This window comes from Taudactylus pleione, unplaced genomic scaffold, assembly GCF_031769625.1.
Source record: "Taudactylus pleione unplaced genomic scaffold, aTauple2 ptg002142l, whole genome shotgun sequence".
NCBI lineage: Eukaryota > Metazoa > Chordata > Amphibia > Anura > Myobatrachidae > Taudactylus > Taudactylus pleione.
The window spans coordinates 88,317-107,353 of NW_028286536.1; the positions used below are offsets into that span (position 1 = coordinate 88,317).

Consider the following 19,037-nt stretch of genomic DNA (forward strand, 5'->3'; position numbering starts at 1 on the left):
TAGCTGACATCTTCTTGTTTCCTGGAACTGAAAGACAATTTGGGGCTAAACTTACCCCTCCCACCGGGGGATATAGAAGCTCATTCAGAGCCGCTCGCAAGCGGGCCGATGTTTGCTCACTGCACATGCACCGCGTCCGGCATGCACGCAGGGCCTGATTAACAATGGGGCGGATGGAGCTACAGGCCTCCACATAAAAATAGGCCCATCAACATGACAGCATGATTACCAGCTGCCTAACTGGCCAGAAATAATTTTTCCAGTTTTCCCCCTAAAAAATATTATGCAATTTTTCTATTTCTATGTAGTTAGGGAGACATTGTGTCTCATAGTGCAGGGGGTGTATACACCAAGGTGACTCTGACCACACCCACACAGCGCCAATCACAGGTATTCCCCTTCTCAGTATAGGCCTTGAACATTTTCAGCTCCAGGCCCATATGGGCCTTAATCCGGCCCTGCATGCACGTGCGTGAGCCACGCTGAGCGACTGAAGTTCAGTCGCTACTGGGCTCGCAACAAGACGGGGCGGCTGTCCATGGTGAGTGATAGCTCGCCACGATTTGTGGGCAGGTAGGGGAGGTGACTGGACGAACGCCTGCCGTTTGTTGGGCGGCCAAACTGATATCACTACTGATGTCAGGAATGGACTTCCTGCTCTATTACAGCAGGGAGTCCACTCGGCCTTGCAGAAGACTAGACCCTACCGCGGGGTCTCGTCGCAAGCCCGATGGTCATGATTATCGCAATGGTCTCCTGGCCACTCGCACAAGCTGTGGGTGGTCTCCCACAGCTTTGCGAGCGGCCGGAGTAAAAAAAAAAAAAATGCCCACAGACCCAGCGAGCGGCCAGCAGCTGCGAGCGGGCCTGAATCAGGGCCATAGTAAGCTGTGGCCCCAAACACCAAATTGTGCTCTGTGGTCTGTAAATGGTAAATGGAACGCTATGCCTGCTGTTTTCAGCTCATGGGGTACATTTACTAAAGGTGCGGGTTTACAAAAGTGCATGTGTTTCCCATAGCAAGCATCGAATTCTGGCCATCATTTTCTAGTATGTAGCCAGAATCTGATTGGTTGCTGCTAGGGGACACCTTTTGTAAACCCGCCTCTTAGTAAATTTACCTCCTGGTCAGTTCTGTTAAGATTATCTACCGCAAGTTTACAGTTAGATGATAAATTCCCAAGGCCACCGTCATCAGCAACAACAGCAGCAGCAGCGTCCTTCCCACACAGACAAGAGAGCTTACTAACAGCCATACACAGGAGCTATGGCGTTGCTGCAGCAAGTCACACCCATTCCCCGCCTCATGCGGTAACACTATGGCCGTACACAGGAGCTATGGCGATTCTGCATCAAGTCACACCCATTCCCCGCCTCATGCGGTAACACTATGGCCGTACACAGCAGCTATGGCGATTCTGCAGTAAGTCACACCCATTCCCCCACCTCATACTGTAACACTATGGCCGTACACAGGAGCAAGTCACACCCTTCCCCCACCTCACACGGTAACACTATGGCCGTACACAGAAGCAAGTCACACCCTTCCCCCACCTCACACGGTAACACTATGGCCGTACACAGAAGCAAGTCACACCCTTCCCCCACCTCATATGGTAACACTATGGACGTACACAGGAGCTATGGCGTCATGGCAGTAAGTCACACCCATTCCCCACCTCATACTGTAACACTATGGCCGTACACAGGAGCAAGTCACACCCTTCCCCCACCTCATATGGTAACACTATGGCCATACACAGGAGCAAGTCACACCCTTCCCCCACCTCACACGGTAACACTATGGCCGTACACAGAAGCAAGTCACACCCTTCCCCCACCTCATATGGTAACACTATGGCCGTACACAGGAGCAAGTCACACCCTTCCCCCACCTCACACGGTAACACTATGGCCGTACACAGCAGTAAGTCACACCCTTCCCCCACCTCATATGGTAACACTATGGCCGTACACAGGAGCAAGTCACACCCTTCCCCCACCTCACACGGTAACACTATGGCCGTACACAGGAGCAAGTCACACCCTTCCCCCACCTCATATGGTAACACTATGGCCGTACACAGGAGCAAGTCACACCCTTCCCCCACCTCACACGGTAACACTATGGCCGTACACAGAAGCAAGTCACACCCTTCCCCCACCTCACACGGTAACACTATGGCCGTACACAGGAGCAAGTCACACCCTTCCCCCACCTCACACGGTAACACTATGGCCGTACACAGCAGTAAGTCACACCCTTCCCCCACCTCACACGGTAACACTATGGCCGTACACAGCAGCTATGGCAATTCTGCAGTAAGTCACACCCTTCCCCCACCTCACACGGTAACACTATGGCCGTACACAGGAGCTATGGCGATTCTGCAGTAAGTCACACCCATTCCCCGCCTCATGCGGTAACACTATGGCCGTACACAGCAGCTATGGCGATTCTGCAGTAAGTCACACCCATTCCCCTCCTCACGCGGTAACACTATGGCCGTACACAGGAGCTATGGCGTCGTGGCAGTAAGTCACACCCTTCCCCCACCTCATACTGTAACACTATGGCCATACACAGGAGCAAGTCACACCCTTCCCCCACCTCACACGGTAACACTATGGCCGTACACAGAATCAAGTCACACCCTTACCCCACCTCACACGGTAACACTATGGCCGTACACAGGAGCAAGTCACACCCTTCCCCCACCTCACACGGTAACACTATGGCCGTACACAGGAGCAAGTCACACCCTTCCCCCACCTCACACGGTAACACTATGGCCGTACACAGAAGCAAGTCACACCCTTCCCCCACCTCATATGGTAACACTATGGCCGTACACAGCAGTAAGTCACACCCTTCCCCCACCTCATATGGTAACACTATGGCCGTACACAGGAGCTATGGCGTCATGGCAGTAAGTCACACCCATTCCCCACCTCATACTGTAACACTATGGCCGTACACAGGAGCAAGTCACACCCTTCCCCCACCTCACACGGTAACACTATGGCCGTACACAGAAGCAAGTCACACCCTTCCCCCACCTCATATGGTAACACTATGGCCGTACACAGGAGCAAGTCACACCCTTCCCCCACCTCACACGGTAACACTATGGCCGTACACAGCAGTAAGACACACCCTTCCCCCACCTCATATGGTAACACTATGGCCGTACACAGCAGCAAGTCACACCATTCCCCCACCTCACACGGTAACACCATGGCCGTACACAGGAGCAAGTCACACCCTTCCCCCACCTCATATGGTAACACTATGGCCGTACACAGGAGCAAGTCACACCCTTCCCCCACCTCACACGGTAACACTATGGCCGTACACAGAAGCAAGTCACACCCTTCCCCCACCTCATATGGTAACACTATGGCCGTACACAGCAGTAAGTCACACCCTTCCCCCACCTCACACGGTAACACTATGGCCGTACACAGGAGCTATGGCGATTCTGCAGTAAGTCACACCCTTCCCCCACCTCACAGGGTAACACTATGGCCGTACACAGCAGCTATGGCGATTCTGCAGCAAGTCACACCCTTCCCCCACCTCACACGGTAACACTATGGCCGTACACAGGAGCTATGGCATTGCTGCAGCAAGTCACACCCATTCCTCGCCTCATGCGGTAACACTATGGCCGTACACAGCAGCTATGGCGATTCTGCAGTAAGTCACACCCATTCCCCACCTCACACGGTAACACTATGGCCGTACACAGGAGCTATGGCGATTCTGCAGTAAGTCACACCCTTCCCCCACCTCACACGGTAACACTATGGCCGTACACAGGAGCTATGGCGATTCTGCAGTAAGTCACACCCATTCCCCGCCTCATGCGGTAACACTATGGCCGTACACAGCAGCTATGGCGTTGTGGCAGTAAGTCACACCCTTCCCCCACCTCATACTGTAACATTATGACCGTACACAGCAGCTATGGCGATTCTGCAGTAAGTCACACCCATTCCCCACCTCATACTGTAACACTATGGCCGTACACAGCAGCTATGGCGATTCTGCAGTAAGTCACACCCTTCCCCCACCTCATACGGTAACACTATGGCCGTACACAGCAGCTATGGCGATTCTGCAGTAAGTCACACCCTTCCCCCACCTCATACTGTAACACTATGACCGTACACAGGAGCTATGGCGTCATGGCAGTAAGTCTCACCCATTCCCCGCCTCATGCGGTAACACTATGGCCGTACACAGGAGCAATTCACACCCTTCCCCCACCTCATACGGTAACACTATGGCCGTACACAGCAGCAAGTCACACCCTTCCCCCACCTCACACGGTAACAATATGGCCGTAAACAGCAGCAAGTCACACCCTTCCCCCACCTCACACGGTAACACTATGGCCGTGCACAGGAGCTATGGCGTCATGGCAGTAAGTCACACCCATTCCCCGCCTCATGCGGTAACACTATGGCCGTACACAGAAGCAAGTCACACCCTTACCCCAGCTCACACGGTAACACTATGGCCTTACACAGGAGCAAGTCACACCCTTCCCCCACCTCACACGGTAACACTATGGCCGTACACAGGAGCAAGTCACACCCTTCCCCACCTCACACGGTAACACTATGGCCGTACACAGAAGCAAGTCACACCCTTCCCCCACCTCATATGGTAACACTATGGCCGTACACAGCAGTAAGGCACACCCTTCCCCCACCTCATATGGTAACAATATGGCCGTACACAGGAGCTATGGCGTCATGGCAGTAAGTCACACCCATTCCCCACCTCATACTGTAACACTATGGCCGTACACAGCAGTAAGTCACACCCTTCCCCCACCTCATATGGTAACACTATGGCCGTACACAGCAGCAAGTCACACCATTCCCCCACCTCACACGGTAACACCATGGCCGTACACAGGAGCAAGTCACACCCTTCCCCCACCTCATACTGTAACACTATGGCCGTACACAGGAGCTATGGCGTCATGGCAGTAAGTCACACCCATTCCCCGCCTCATGCGGTAACACTATGGCCGTACACAGGAGCAAGTCACACCCTTCCCCCACCTCATACAGTAACACTATGGCCGTACACAGGAGCAAGTCACACCCTTCCCCCACCTCACACGGTAAAACTACGGCCGTACACAGAAGCAAGTCACAACCTTCCCCCACCTCATATGGTAACACTATGGCTGTACACAGGAGCAAGTCAGACCCTTCCCCCACCTCATATGGTAACACTATGGCCGTACACAGCAGTAAGTCACACCCTTCCCCCACCTCATACGGTAACACTATGGCCGTACACAGCAGCTATGGCGATTCTGCAGTAAGTCACACCCTTCCCCCACCTCATACTGTAACACTATGACCGTACACAGGAGCTATGGCGTCATGGCAGTAAGTCTCACCCATTCCCCGCCTCATGCGGTAACACTATGGCCGTACACAGGAGCAAGTCACACCCTTCCCCCACCTCATACGGTAACACTATGGCCGTACACAGCAGCAAGTCACACCCTTCCCCCACCTCACACGGTAACAATATGGCCGTAAACAGCAGCAAGTCACACCCTTCCCCCACCTCACACGGTAACACTATGGCCGTGCACAGGAGCTATGGCGTCATGGCAGTAAGTCACACCCATTCCCCGCCTCATGCGGTAACACTATGGCCGTACACAGAAGCAAGTCACACCCTTACCCCACCTCACACGGTAACACTATGGCCTTACACAGGAGCAAGTCACACCCTTCCCCCACCTCACACGGTAACACTATGGCCGTACACAAGAGCAAGTCACACCCTTCCCCACCTCACACGGTAACACTATGGCCGTACACAGAAGCAAGTCACACCCTTCCCCCACCTCATATGGTAACACTATGGCCGTACACAGCAGTAAGGCACACCCTTCCCCCACCTCATATGGTAACAATATGGCCGTACACAGGAGCTATGGCGTCATGGCAGTAAGTCACACCCATTCCCCACCTCATACTGTAACACTATGGCCGTACACAGCAGTAAGTCACACCCTTCCCCCACCTCATATGGTAACACTATGGCCGTACACAGCAGCAAGTCACACCATTCCCCCACCTCACACGCTAACACCATGGCCGTACACAGGAGCAAGTCACACCCTTCCCCCACCTCATACTGTAACACTATGGCCGTACACAGGAGATATGGCGTCATGGCAGTAAGTCACACCCATTCCCCGCCTCATGCGGTAACACTATGGCCGTACACAGGAGCAAGTCACACCCTTCCCCCACCTCATACAGTAACACTATGGCCGTACACAGGAGCAAGTCACACCCTTCCCCCACCTCACACGGTAAAACTACGGCCGTACACAGAAGCAAGTCACAACCTTCCCCCACCTCATATGGTAACACTATGGCTGTACACAGGAGCAAGTCAGACCCTTCCCCCACCTCATATGGTAACACTATGGCCGTACACAGCAGTAAGTCACACCCTTCCCCCACCTCATATGGTAACACTATGGCCGTACACAGGAGCAAGTCACACCCTTCCCCCACCTCATATGGTAACACTATGGCCATACACAGGAGCAAGTCACACCCTTCCCCCACCTCATATGGTAATACTATGGCCGTAAACAGGAGCAAGTCACACCCTTCCCCCACCTCATATGGTAACACTATGGCCGTACACAGGAGCAAGTCACACCCTTCCCCCACCTCATATGGTAACACTATGGCCGTACACAGGAGCAAGTCACACCCTTCCTCCACCTCACACGGTAACACTATGGCCGTACACAGAAGCAAGTCACACCCTTCCCCCACCTCATATGGTAACACTATGGCCGTACACAGCAGCAAGACACACCCTTCCCCCACCTCACACGGTAACACTATGGCCGTACACAGAAGCAAGTCACACCCTTCCCCCACCTCATATGGTAACACTATGGCCGTACACAGCAGCAAGTCACACCCTTCCCCCACCTCATATGGTAACACTATGGCCGTACACAGGAGCAAGTCACACCCTTCCCCCACCTCACACGGTAACACTATGGCCGTACACAGAAGCAAGTCACACCCTTCCCCCACCTCACACGGTAACACTATGGCCGTACACAGAAGCAAGTCACACCCTTCCCCCACCTCATATGGTAACACTATGGCCGTACACAGAAGCAAGTCACACCCTTCCCCCACCTCATATGGTAACACTATGGCCGTACACAGGAGCAAGTCACACCCTTCCCCCACCTCATATGGTAACACTTTGGCCGTACACAGCAGCAAGACACACCCTTCCCCCACCTCACACGGTAACACTATGGCCGTACACAGGAGCAAGTCACACCCTTCCCCCACCTCACACGGTAACACTATGGCCGTACACAGAAGCAAGTCACACCCTTCCCCCACCTCATATGGTAACACTATGGCCGTACACAGCAGCAAGACACACCCTTCCCCCACCTCACACGGTAACACTATGGCCGTACACAGAAGCAAGTCACACCCTTCCCCCACCTCATACGGTAACACTATGGCCGTACACAACAGCAAGGCACACCCTTCCCCCACCTCACACGGTAACAATATGGCCGTACACAGCAGCAGGACACACCCTTCCCCCACCTCATACGGTAACACTATGGCCGTACACAGCAGCAAGACACACCCTTCCCCCACCTCATACGGTAACACTATGGCCGTACACAGCAGCAAGACACACCCTTCCCCCACCTTATACGGTAACACTATGGCCGTACACAGCAGCAAGACACACCCTTCCCCCACCTCACACGGTAACAATATGGCCGTACACAGCAGCTACGGCGTCATGGCAACAAGACCGACCCTTCCCCCACCTCATACGGTAACACTATTACACTGACCTCTCCTGTATGTGTCACCCTAAGGACAGACTCTCAGTGACCAGATCCCTTACACAGACCTGTCATGGATGTGTCACTCTAAGGACAGGTTCTCACTGACCAGCTCCTACACAGACCTGTCCGGGATGTGTCACCCTAACGACAGGCTCTCAGTGACCAGCTCCCTTACACTGACCTGTCCTGCATGTATCACCCTAAGGACAGACTCTCAGTGACCAGCTCCCTTACACTGACCTGTCCTGGATGTGTTACCATAAGGACAGACTCTCAGTGACCAGCTCCCTTACACAGACCTGTCCTGGATGTGTCACCCTAAGGACAGGCTCTCAGTGACCAGCTCCCATACACAGATCTGTCCTGGATGTGTCACCCTAAGGACAGACTCTCACTGACCTTCTCCCTTACACAGACCTGTACTGGGTGTGTCACCCTAAGGACAGGCTCTTACTGACCAGATCCCTTACACAGACCTGTCCCTGATGTGTCACCCTAAGGACAGGCTCTCAGTGACCAGCTCCCTTACACAGACCTGTCCTGGACGTGTCACTCTAAGGACAGACTCTCACTGACCATCTCCCTTACACAGACCTGACCCTGATGTGTCACCCTAAGGACAGGCTCTCAGTGACCAGCTCCCTTACACAGACCTGTCCTGGACGTGTCACCCTAAGGACAGACACTCACTGACCATCTCCCTTACACAGACCTGTCCTGGATGTGTTACCATAAGGATAGACTCTCACTGACCAGCTCCTATACAGACCTGTCCTGGATGTGTCACCCTAAGGACAGGCTCTCAGTGACCAGCTCCCTTACACAGACCTGTCCTGGATGTGTCACCCTAAGGACAGGCTCTCACTGACCAGCTCCGTTACACAGACCTGTCCTGGATGTGTCACTCTAAGGACAGGCTCTTACTGACCAGCTGCCTTACACAGTCCTATCCTGGATGTGTCACCCTAAGGACAGGCTCTCACTGACCAGCTCCGTTACACAGATCTGTCCTGGATGTGTCATGCTAAGGACAGGATCTTACTGACCAGCTGCCTTACACAGACCTGTCCCTGATGTGTCACCCTAAGGACAGGCTCTCAGTGACCAGCTCCCTTACACAGACCTGTCCTGGATGTGTCACCCTAAGGACAGGCTCTCAGTGACCAGCTCCCTTACACAGACCTGTCCTGGACGTGTCACCCTAAGGACAGACTCTCACTGACCATCTCCCTTACACAGACCTGTCCTGGATGTGTTACCATAGGATAGACTCTCACTGACCAGCTCCTACACAGACCTGTACTGGGTGTGTCACCCTAAGGACAGGCTCTCAGTGACCAGCTACCTTACACAGAACTGTCCTGGATGTGTGACCCTAAGGACAGGCTCTCACTGACCAGCTCCCTTACACAGGCCTGTCCTGGATGTGTCACCCTAAGGACAGACTCTCACTGACCAGCTCCCTTATACAGACCTGTCCTGGATGTGTCACCCTAAGGACAGACTCTCAGTGACCAGCTCCCTTACACAGACCTGTCCTGGATGTGTCACCCTAAGGACCTAAGAACAGACTCTCACTGACCAGCTCCCTTACACAGACCTGTCCTGGACGTGTCTCCATAAGGACAGACTCTCACTGACCATCTCCATTACACAGACCTGTCCTGGACGTGTCACCATAAGGACAGGCTCTCAGTGACCAGCTCCCTTACACAGACCTGTCCTGGATGTGTCACCCTAAGGACAGGCTCTCACTGACCAGCTCCCTTACACAGACCAGTCCTGGATGTGTCACCCTAAGGACAGGCTCTCACTGACCAGCTCCCTTACACAGACCTGTCCTGGACGTGTCACTATAAGGACAGGCTCTAAGTGACCAGCTCCCTTACACAGACCTGTCCTGGTTGTGTCACCCTAAGGACAGACTATCAGTGACCTGCTCCCTTACACAGACCTGTCCGGGATGTGTCACCCTAAGGACAGGCTCTCACTGACCAGCTCCTACACAGACCTGTCCTGGATGTGTCACCCTAAGGACAGGCTCTCAGTGACCAGCTCCCTTACACAGACCTGTCCTGGACGTGTCACTATAAGGACAGACTATCAGTGACCAGCTCCCTTACACAGACCTGTCCTGGATGTGTCACCCTAAGGACAGGCTCTCACTGACCAGCTCCTACACAGACCTGTCCTGGATGTGTCACCCTAAGGACAGGCTCTCAGTGACCAGCTCCCTTACACAGACCTGTCCTGGACGTGTCACCATAAGGACAGGCTCTCAGTGACCAGCTCCCTTACACAGACCTGTCCTGGACGTGTCACCATAAGGACAGGCTCTCCCTGACCAGCTCTCTTACACAGACCTGTCCTGGACGTGTCACCATAAGGACAGGCTCTCAGTGACCAGCTCCCTTACACAGACCTGTCCTGGACGTGTCACCATAAGGACAGACTCTCACTGACCAGCTCCCTTACACAGGCCTGTCCTGGACGTGTCACCATAAGGACAGGCTCTCAGTGACCAGCTCCCTTACACAGACCTGTCCTGGATGTGTCACCCTAAGGACAGAATGTAACGGAATATTCCACATTCCCAGCATTTAGCAGCTGCAGCTCATAGACAGTAACATCTCCCCAATCAGTGCTACAGTGTAACAACTTCTGTAACTTCAATGATAATGGGCCAGTAGCTGATAATACGCTCTCAGGACAGCAGCAAGTAAGGTACAATGTATATAACGTGTGACCCAGTGCAGGAGGATACAATGTATATAACGTGTGACCCAGTGAAGGAGGATACAATGTATATAACGTGTGACCCAGTGCAGGAGGATACAATGTATATAACGTGTGACCCAGTGCAGGAGGATACAATGTATATAACGTGTGTCCCAGTGCAGGAGGATACAATGTATATAACGTGTGACCCAGTGCAGGAGGATACAATGTATATAACGTGTGACCCAGTGCAGGAGGATACAATGTACAGCAGATACAGTATAATGCAATATAGAGGAAATATAATGCAATACAGACAGGAAGATGTGAAGCAGAGTTTGGGGGCTAGAAATTGGCAGGTATATAGGAGATCTGTATGTTTGATGTATATCTATCTATATATATACAGGCAGACATGGTATACAGCAGGGCATGGGGACTATAGAGGGGCAGAGTATGGGGACTATAGAGGGGCAGAATTTGGGGACTGTGTAGGGGCAGAATATGGGGACTGTAGAGGGGCAGAGTATGGGGGCAATAGAGGGGCAGATTATGGGGGCTGTAGAGGGGCAGAGAATGGGGGCAATAGAGGGGCAAAGTATGGGGGCAATAGAGGGGCAGAGTATGGGGCAATAGAGTGGCAGTGTATGGGGACTATAGAGGGGAAGAAAATGGGGACTACAGATGGGCAGAATATGGGGACTGTAGAGGGGCAGAGTATGGGGACTATAGAGGGGCAGAATATGGGGACTATAGAGGGGCAGAGTATGGGGGCAATAGAGGGGCAGAGTATGGGGACTATAGAGGGGCAGAGTATGGGGACTATAGAAGGGCAGAGTATGGGGGCAATAGAGGGGCAGAGTATGGGGACTATAGAGGGGCAGAATATGGGGACTATACAGGGGCAGAGTTTGGGGACTATACAGGGGCAGAATATGGGGACTGTAGAGGGGCAGAGTATGGGGACTATAGAGGGGCAGAATATGGGGACTGCAGAGGGGCAGAATATGGGGACTGTAGAGGGGCAGAATATGGGGACTGTAGAGGGGCAGAGTATGGGGACTATAGAGGGGCAGAATATGGGGACTATAGAGGGGCAGCGTATGGGGACTATAGAGGGGCAGCGTATGGGGACTATAGAGGGGCAGAATATGGGGAATATAGAGGGGCAGAGTATAGGGACTGTAGAGGGGCAGAGTATGGGGACTGTAGAGGGGGTAGGTAAATAAGAGAGCTGAATAATACAGACACATGGCTCCCTGTTACTGATCAGAGAACATTTATCCTGCAGTCTCTGCTGGTGCCATGTGGCCCCCAGGAGACAGAGTAACACACTCTTACCTTGTGGGGCCCAGGCTCCAGGTGGCTGTCTCTGGGGGTCTCGGTAACATGGAGAACAGTAATCTGTGACCGGATTATTTTTAGTCTGTGAGATCAGTTGCTGCCTCCTATCCAGTTTCCCTTCCCCACTCTCCGCACTTACTGGGAGCTGTGAGAACTCCAGCACCCAGGCAGGAAACTGCAGCCTCCCCAGCTGGGGTCTCCTTGTCTCCCTGCCTCATGGGGGAAATCTGCCTATATACAATATACATGTATACATGGGATATATGCCTATAAATTATATATGTGATACATGGGAAGCTGCCATTATATATTATACATGTGATACATGGGGAGCTGCCTATATACAGTATACATGTGATACATGGGATATATGCCTATAAATTATATATGTGATACATGGGAAGCTGCCTATACATTATACATGTGATACACGAGGATCTGCCTATATACATTATACATGTGATACATGAGGGTCTCCCTATATACATTATATGATTATACATGTCATACATGGGATATATGCCTATAAATTATATATGTGATACATGGGAAGCTGCCTATACATTATACATGGGGATCTGCCTATATATATTGTACATGTGATACATGGGGAGCTGTCTATATAGAGTATACATGTGATACATGGGGATCTGCCTATATACAGTATACATGTGATACATGGGGAGCTGCCTATATACAGTATACATGTGATACATGGGGAGCTACCTATATACAGTATATATGTGATACATGGGGATCTGCCTATATATATTATACATGTGATACATGGGGAGCTGACTATACATTATACATGTGATACATGGGGATCTGCCTATATACATTATACATGTGATACATGGGGATCTGCCTATATACATTATACATGTGATACATAGGGAGCTGCCTATATACATTATACATGTGATACATGGGGAGCTGCCTATATACATTGTACATGTGATACATGGGGAGCTGCCTATATATAGTATACATGTGATGCATGCGGATCTGCCTATATACAGTATACATGTGATACATGGGGAGCTGCCTATATACATTATACATCTGATACATGGGGAGCTGCGTATATATATTATACATGTGATACATGGGGAGCTGCCTATACATTATACATGTGATACATGGGGATCTGCCAATATATATTATACATGTGATACATGGGGATCTGCCTATATATATTATACATGTGATACATGGGGAGCTGCCTATATATATTATACATGTGATACATGAGGATCTGCCTATATACATTATACATGTGATACATGGGGAGCTGCCTACATACAGTATACATGTGATACATGGGGAGCTGCCAATATACATTATACATGTGATACATGGGGATCTGCCTATATACAGTATACATGTGATACATGGGGATCTGCCAATATACATTATACATGTGATACATGGGGAGCTGCCTATAAACATTATACATGTGATACATGGGGATCTGCCTATATACAGTATACATGTTATACATGGGGATCTGCCTATATACAGTATACATGTGATACATGGGGAGCTGACTATATACATTATACATGTGATACATGGGGAGCTGCCTATATACAGTATACATGTGATACATGGGGAGCTGACTATATATATTATACATGTGATACATGGGGAGCTGCCTATATACAGTATACATGTGATACATGGGGATCTGCCTATATACATTATACATGTGATACATCGGAATCTGCCTATATACATTATACATGTGATACATGGGGAGCTGCCTATATACATTATACATGTGATACATGGGGAGCTGCCTATATACATTATACATGTGATACATGGGGAGCTGCCTATATACTGTATACATGTGATACATGGGGAGCTGCCTACATACAGTATACATGCGATACATGGGAATCTGCCTATATACATTATACATGTGATACATGGGGATCTACCTATATACATTATACATGTGATACATGGGGAGCTGCCTATATACAGTATACATGTGATACATGGGGATCTGCCTATATACATTATACATGTGATACATCGGAATCTGCCTATATACATTATACATGTGATACATCGGAATCTGCCTATATACATTATACATGTGATACATGGGGAGCTGCCTATATACATTATACATGTGATACATGGGGAGCTGCCTATATACTGTATACATGTGATACATGGGGAGCTGCCTACATACAGTATACATGCGATACATGGGAATCTGCCTATATACATTATACATGTGATACATGGGGATCTACCTATATACATTATACATGTGATACATGGGGAGCTGCCTATATACAGTATACATGTGATACATGGGGATCTGCCTATATACATTATACATGTGATACATGGGGATCTGCCTATATATATTATACATGTGATACATGGGGATATGCCTATATACAGTATACATGTGATACATGGGGATCTGCCTATATACAGTATACATGTGATACATGGGGAGCTGCCTATATACATTATACATGTGATACATGGGGATCTGCCTATATATATTATACATGTGATACATGGGGAAATCTGCCTATATACAATATACATGTGATACATGGGAATCTGCCTATATACATTATACATGTGATACATGGGGAGCTGCCTATATACAGTATACATGTGATACATGGGGAGCTGCCTATATACATTATACATGTGATACATGGGGATCTGCCTATATACATTGTACATGTGATACATGGGGAGCTGCCTATATACATTATACATGTGATACATGGGGATCTGCCTATATATATTATACATGTGATACATGGGGAAATCTGCCTATATACAATATACATGTGATACATGGGAATCTGCCTATATACATTATACATGTGATACATGGGGAGCTGCCTATATACAGTATACATGTGATACATGGGGAGCTGCCTATATACATTATACATGTGATACATGGGGATCTACCTATATACATTATACATGTGATACATGGGGAGCTGCCTATATACAGTATACATGTGACACTTGGGGCGCTGCCTATATACAGTATACATGTGATGCATGGTGAGCTGACTATGGCCCTCATTCAGAGCCGTACGCTCTGAGCAGAGCGCACGCTCTGAATGCGGGCCGGGCTCCATTTTCATGGAGCGTCCTCCTGGACGCTGGTATAGCTGTTTGTCACCACCCACAGGCTATACGAGCGTGCATTGTGATGGTCGCGATGGTAGAGACCATCGCGACCATCGAATTTGCGAGCCGGAGCCTGCGGTTGAGGTTTTCAACAGCAAGCTCCGGAGTGATATTGGCTCTATCAGAGCCAAAATCACTCCCACTGACATCACTAGTGATGTCGGTGGGCCGGCTTCTGACGGGAGGCGTTCCCGTGGGAACGCCCCCGTCAGGGTGGCACGCCCCCGGCACGCCCACCAAAGGGGGCGTGCTGTCAATCAACATTGACAGCACGCCCCCTTTGATCGGACACAACGAGCGAAGGACTTTCCTTCGCTCGTCGCGTCTGGCGCATGCGCACGACGGAGCTCCCTCCGTCGTGCGCATGCTCAGTCCATAACATCGACCCACTAGCGAGCGGACAGCCGCTCGCGAGTGGGTCTGAATCAGGCCCTATATACAGTATACATGTGATACATGGGGATCTTCCTATATATATTATACATGTAATACATGGGGATCTACCTATATACAGTAAACATGTGATACTTGGTTAGCTGCCTGTATACATTATACATGTGATACATGGGGATCTACCTATATACATTATACATGTGATACATGGGGATCTGCCTATATACAGTATACATGTGATACATGGGGATCTACCTGTATACATTATACATGTGATACATGGGGATCTGCCTATATATATTATACATGTGATACATGGGGATCTACCTATATACATTATACATGTGATACATAGGGAGCTGCCTGTATACAGTATACATGTGATACATGGGGAGCTGCCTATATACATTATACATGTGATACATTGGGATCTACCTATATACATTATACATGTGATACATGGGGATCTACCTATATACTTTATACATGTGATACATGGGGAGCTGCCTATATACATTATACATGTGATACATTGGGATCTACCTATATACATTATACATGTGATACATGGGGATCTACCTATATACATTATACATGTGATACATGGGGCTCTGCCTATAGACATTATACATGTGATACACGGGGATCTACCTATATACATTATACATGTGATACATGGGGATCTACCTATATACAGTATACATGTGATACTTGGTTAGCTGCCTGTATACATTATACATGTGATACATGGGGATCTACCTATATACATTATACATGTGATACATGGGGATCTGCCTATATACAGTATACATGTGATACATGGGGATCTACCTGTATACATTATACATGTGATACATGGGGATCTGCCTATATATATATTATACATGTGATATATGGGGATCTACCTATATACATTATACATGTGATACATAGGGAGCTGCCTATATACAGTATACATGTGATACATGGGGAGCTGCCTATATACATTATACATGTGATACATGGGGAGCTGCCTATATACATTATACATGTGATACATTGGGATCTACCTATATACATTATACATGTGATACATGGGGATCTACCTATATACATTATACATGTGATACATGGGGCTCTGCCTATATACATTATACATGTGATACACGGGGATCTACCTATATACATTATACATGTGATACATGGGGAGCTGCCTATACAGTATACAAGTGATACATGGAGAGCTGCCTATATACAGTATACATGTGATACATGGGGAGCTGCCTATATACATTATACATGTGATACATGGGGCATACAGTATACATGCTTAGAGAGTATTTTTATAGTATGATAATAGTATGTTTATAATATGATTATAGTATGTTTATAGTATGATTATAGTATGTTTACAGTATGATAATAGCATGTTTATTTATAGTATGATTATAGTATGTTTATAGTATGATTATAGTATGTTTAAAGCATGATTATAGTATGTTTATAGTATGATTATAGTATGTTTATTTATAGTATGTTTATAGCATCCTCCACATCATTACAGACACTTTCTGGAACCCCCTTCTGGGAGGGGACTGCCAGGTCGGTGCAGAAGGGAGACTCATGAACAGAGCGGGGACCTGCCGGCACGATTGTGTCATCGCAGCCCCACCCCCTGCTTTATAATGCCGATATTGACAGCATTATAAAGCAGCCGGCGTGGGCTACGATGACGCGATTCGGCACGACTCGCGTCACTGGACCGCCCACTTTTGCTGTGATTGGGGGCGGCCGCCATTCCGGGCTACTTGCCAACTCTTCCAGGGTGCCTGGAGCTGCACCCGATTTTTGGGAAGTATGCACCAGATACTCTAATTAAACCCCACTAACTCCAATCCGAGGAATAGATTGTTACCTGTAATACTACATCACACTTATCCCTCACATGAGCTACTCTGAGGAATAGATTGTTACCTGTAATACTACATCACAATTATCCCTCACATGAGCTACTCTGAGGAATAGATTGTTACCTGTAATACTGCATCACACTTATCCCACACATGAGCTACTCTGAGGAATAGATTGTTACCTGTAATACTGCATCACACTTATCCCACACATGAGCTACTCTGAGGAATAGATTGTTACCTGTAATACTGCATCACACTTATCCCTCACATCAGTTACTCTGAGGAATAGATTGTTACCTGTAATACTGCATCACACTTATCCCACACATGAGCTACTCTGAGGAATAGATTGTTACCTGTAATACTGCATCACACTTATCCCACACATGAACTACTCTGAGGAATAGACTGTTACCTGTAATACTGCATCACACTTATCCCACACATGAGCTACTCTGAGGAATAGATTGTTACCTGTAATACTACATCACAATTATCCCTCACATGAGCTACTCTGAGGAATAGATTGTTACCTGTAATACTGCATCACACTTATCCCACACATGAGCTACTCTGAGGAATAGATTGTTACCTGTAATACTGCATCACACTTATCCCACACATGAGCTACTCTGAGGAATAGATTGTTACCTGTAATACTGCATCACACTTATCCCACACATGAGCTACTCTGAGGAATAGACTGTTACCTGTAATACTGCATCACACTTATCCCACACATGAGCTACTCTGAGGAATAGATTGTTATCTGTAATACTGCATCACACTTATCCCTCACATCAGTTACTCTGAGGAATAGACTGTTACCTGTAATACTGCATCACACTTATCCCACACATGAGCTACTCTGAGGAATAGATTGTTACCTGTAATACTGCATCACACTTATCCCTCACATGAGCTACTCTGAGGAATAGATTGTTACCTGTAATACTGCATCACACTTATCCCACACATGAGCTACTCTGAGGAATAGATTGATACCTGTAATACTGCATCACACTTATCCCTCACATGAGCTACTCTGAGGAATAGACTGTTACCTGTAATACTACATCACACTTATCCCTCACATGAGCTACTCTGAGAAATAGATTGTTACCTGTAATACTGCATCACACTTATCCCACACATGAGCTACTCTGAGGAATAGATTGTTACCTGTAATACTACATCACAATTATCCCAAACATGAGCTACTTTGAGGAATAGATTGTTACCTGTAATACTACATCACACTTATCCCTCACATCAGTTACTCTGAGGAATAGATTGTTACCTGTAATACTACATCACACTTATCCCTCACATCAGTTACTCTGAGGAATAGATTGTTACCTGTAATACTACATCACACTTATCCCTCACATCAGTTACTCTGAGGAATAGATTGTTACCTGTAATACTACATCACACTAATCCCTCACATCAGTTACTCTGAGGAATAGATTGTTACCTGTAATACTGCATCACACTTATCCCTCACATGAGCTACTCTGAGGAATAGATTGTTACCTGTAATACTGCATCACACTTATCCCTCACATGAGCTACTCTGAGGAATAGACTGTTACCTGTAATA

At 48.4% G+C, this 19,037-nt stretch overlaps 1 protein-coding gene across 1 annotated transcript in view; it reads right to left on the reverse strand.

Moving 5' to 3' along the window:
- LOC148435659 (ATP-binding cassette sub-family C member 9-like) overlaps positions 1-12,061 on the reverse strand; it is a gene marked incomplete at its 3' end in the record, with an annotated part of 96,732 nt that extends 84,671 nt beyond the window's left edge. The window contains exon 1 of the mRNA XM_088465681.1: positions 11,961-12,061. Coding sequence (XP_088321807.1) covers positions 11,961-12,010 — 50 coding nt within the window. The remainder of the gene's footprint in view (positions 1-11,960) is intronic.
- Positions 12,062-19,037: the final 6,976 nt, after the last annotated feature.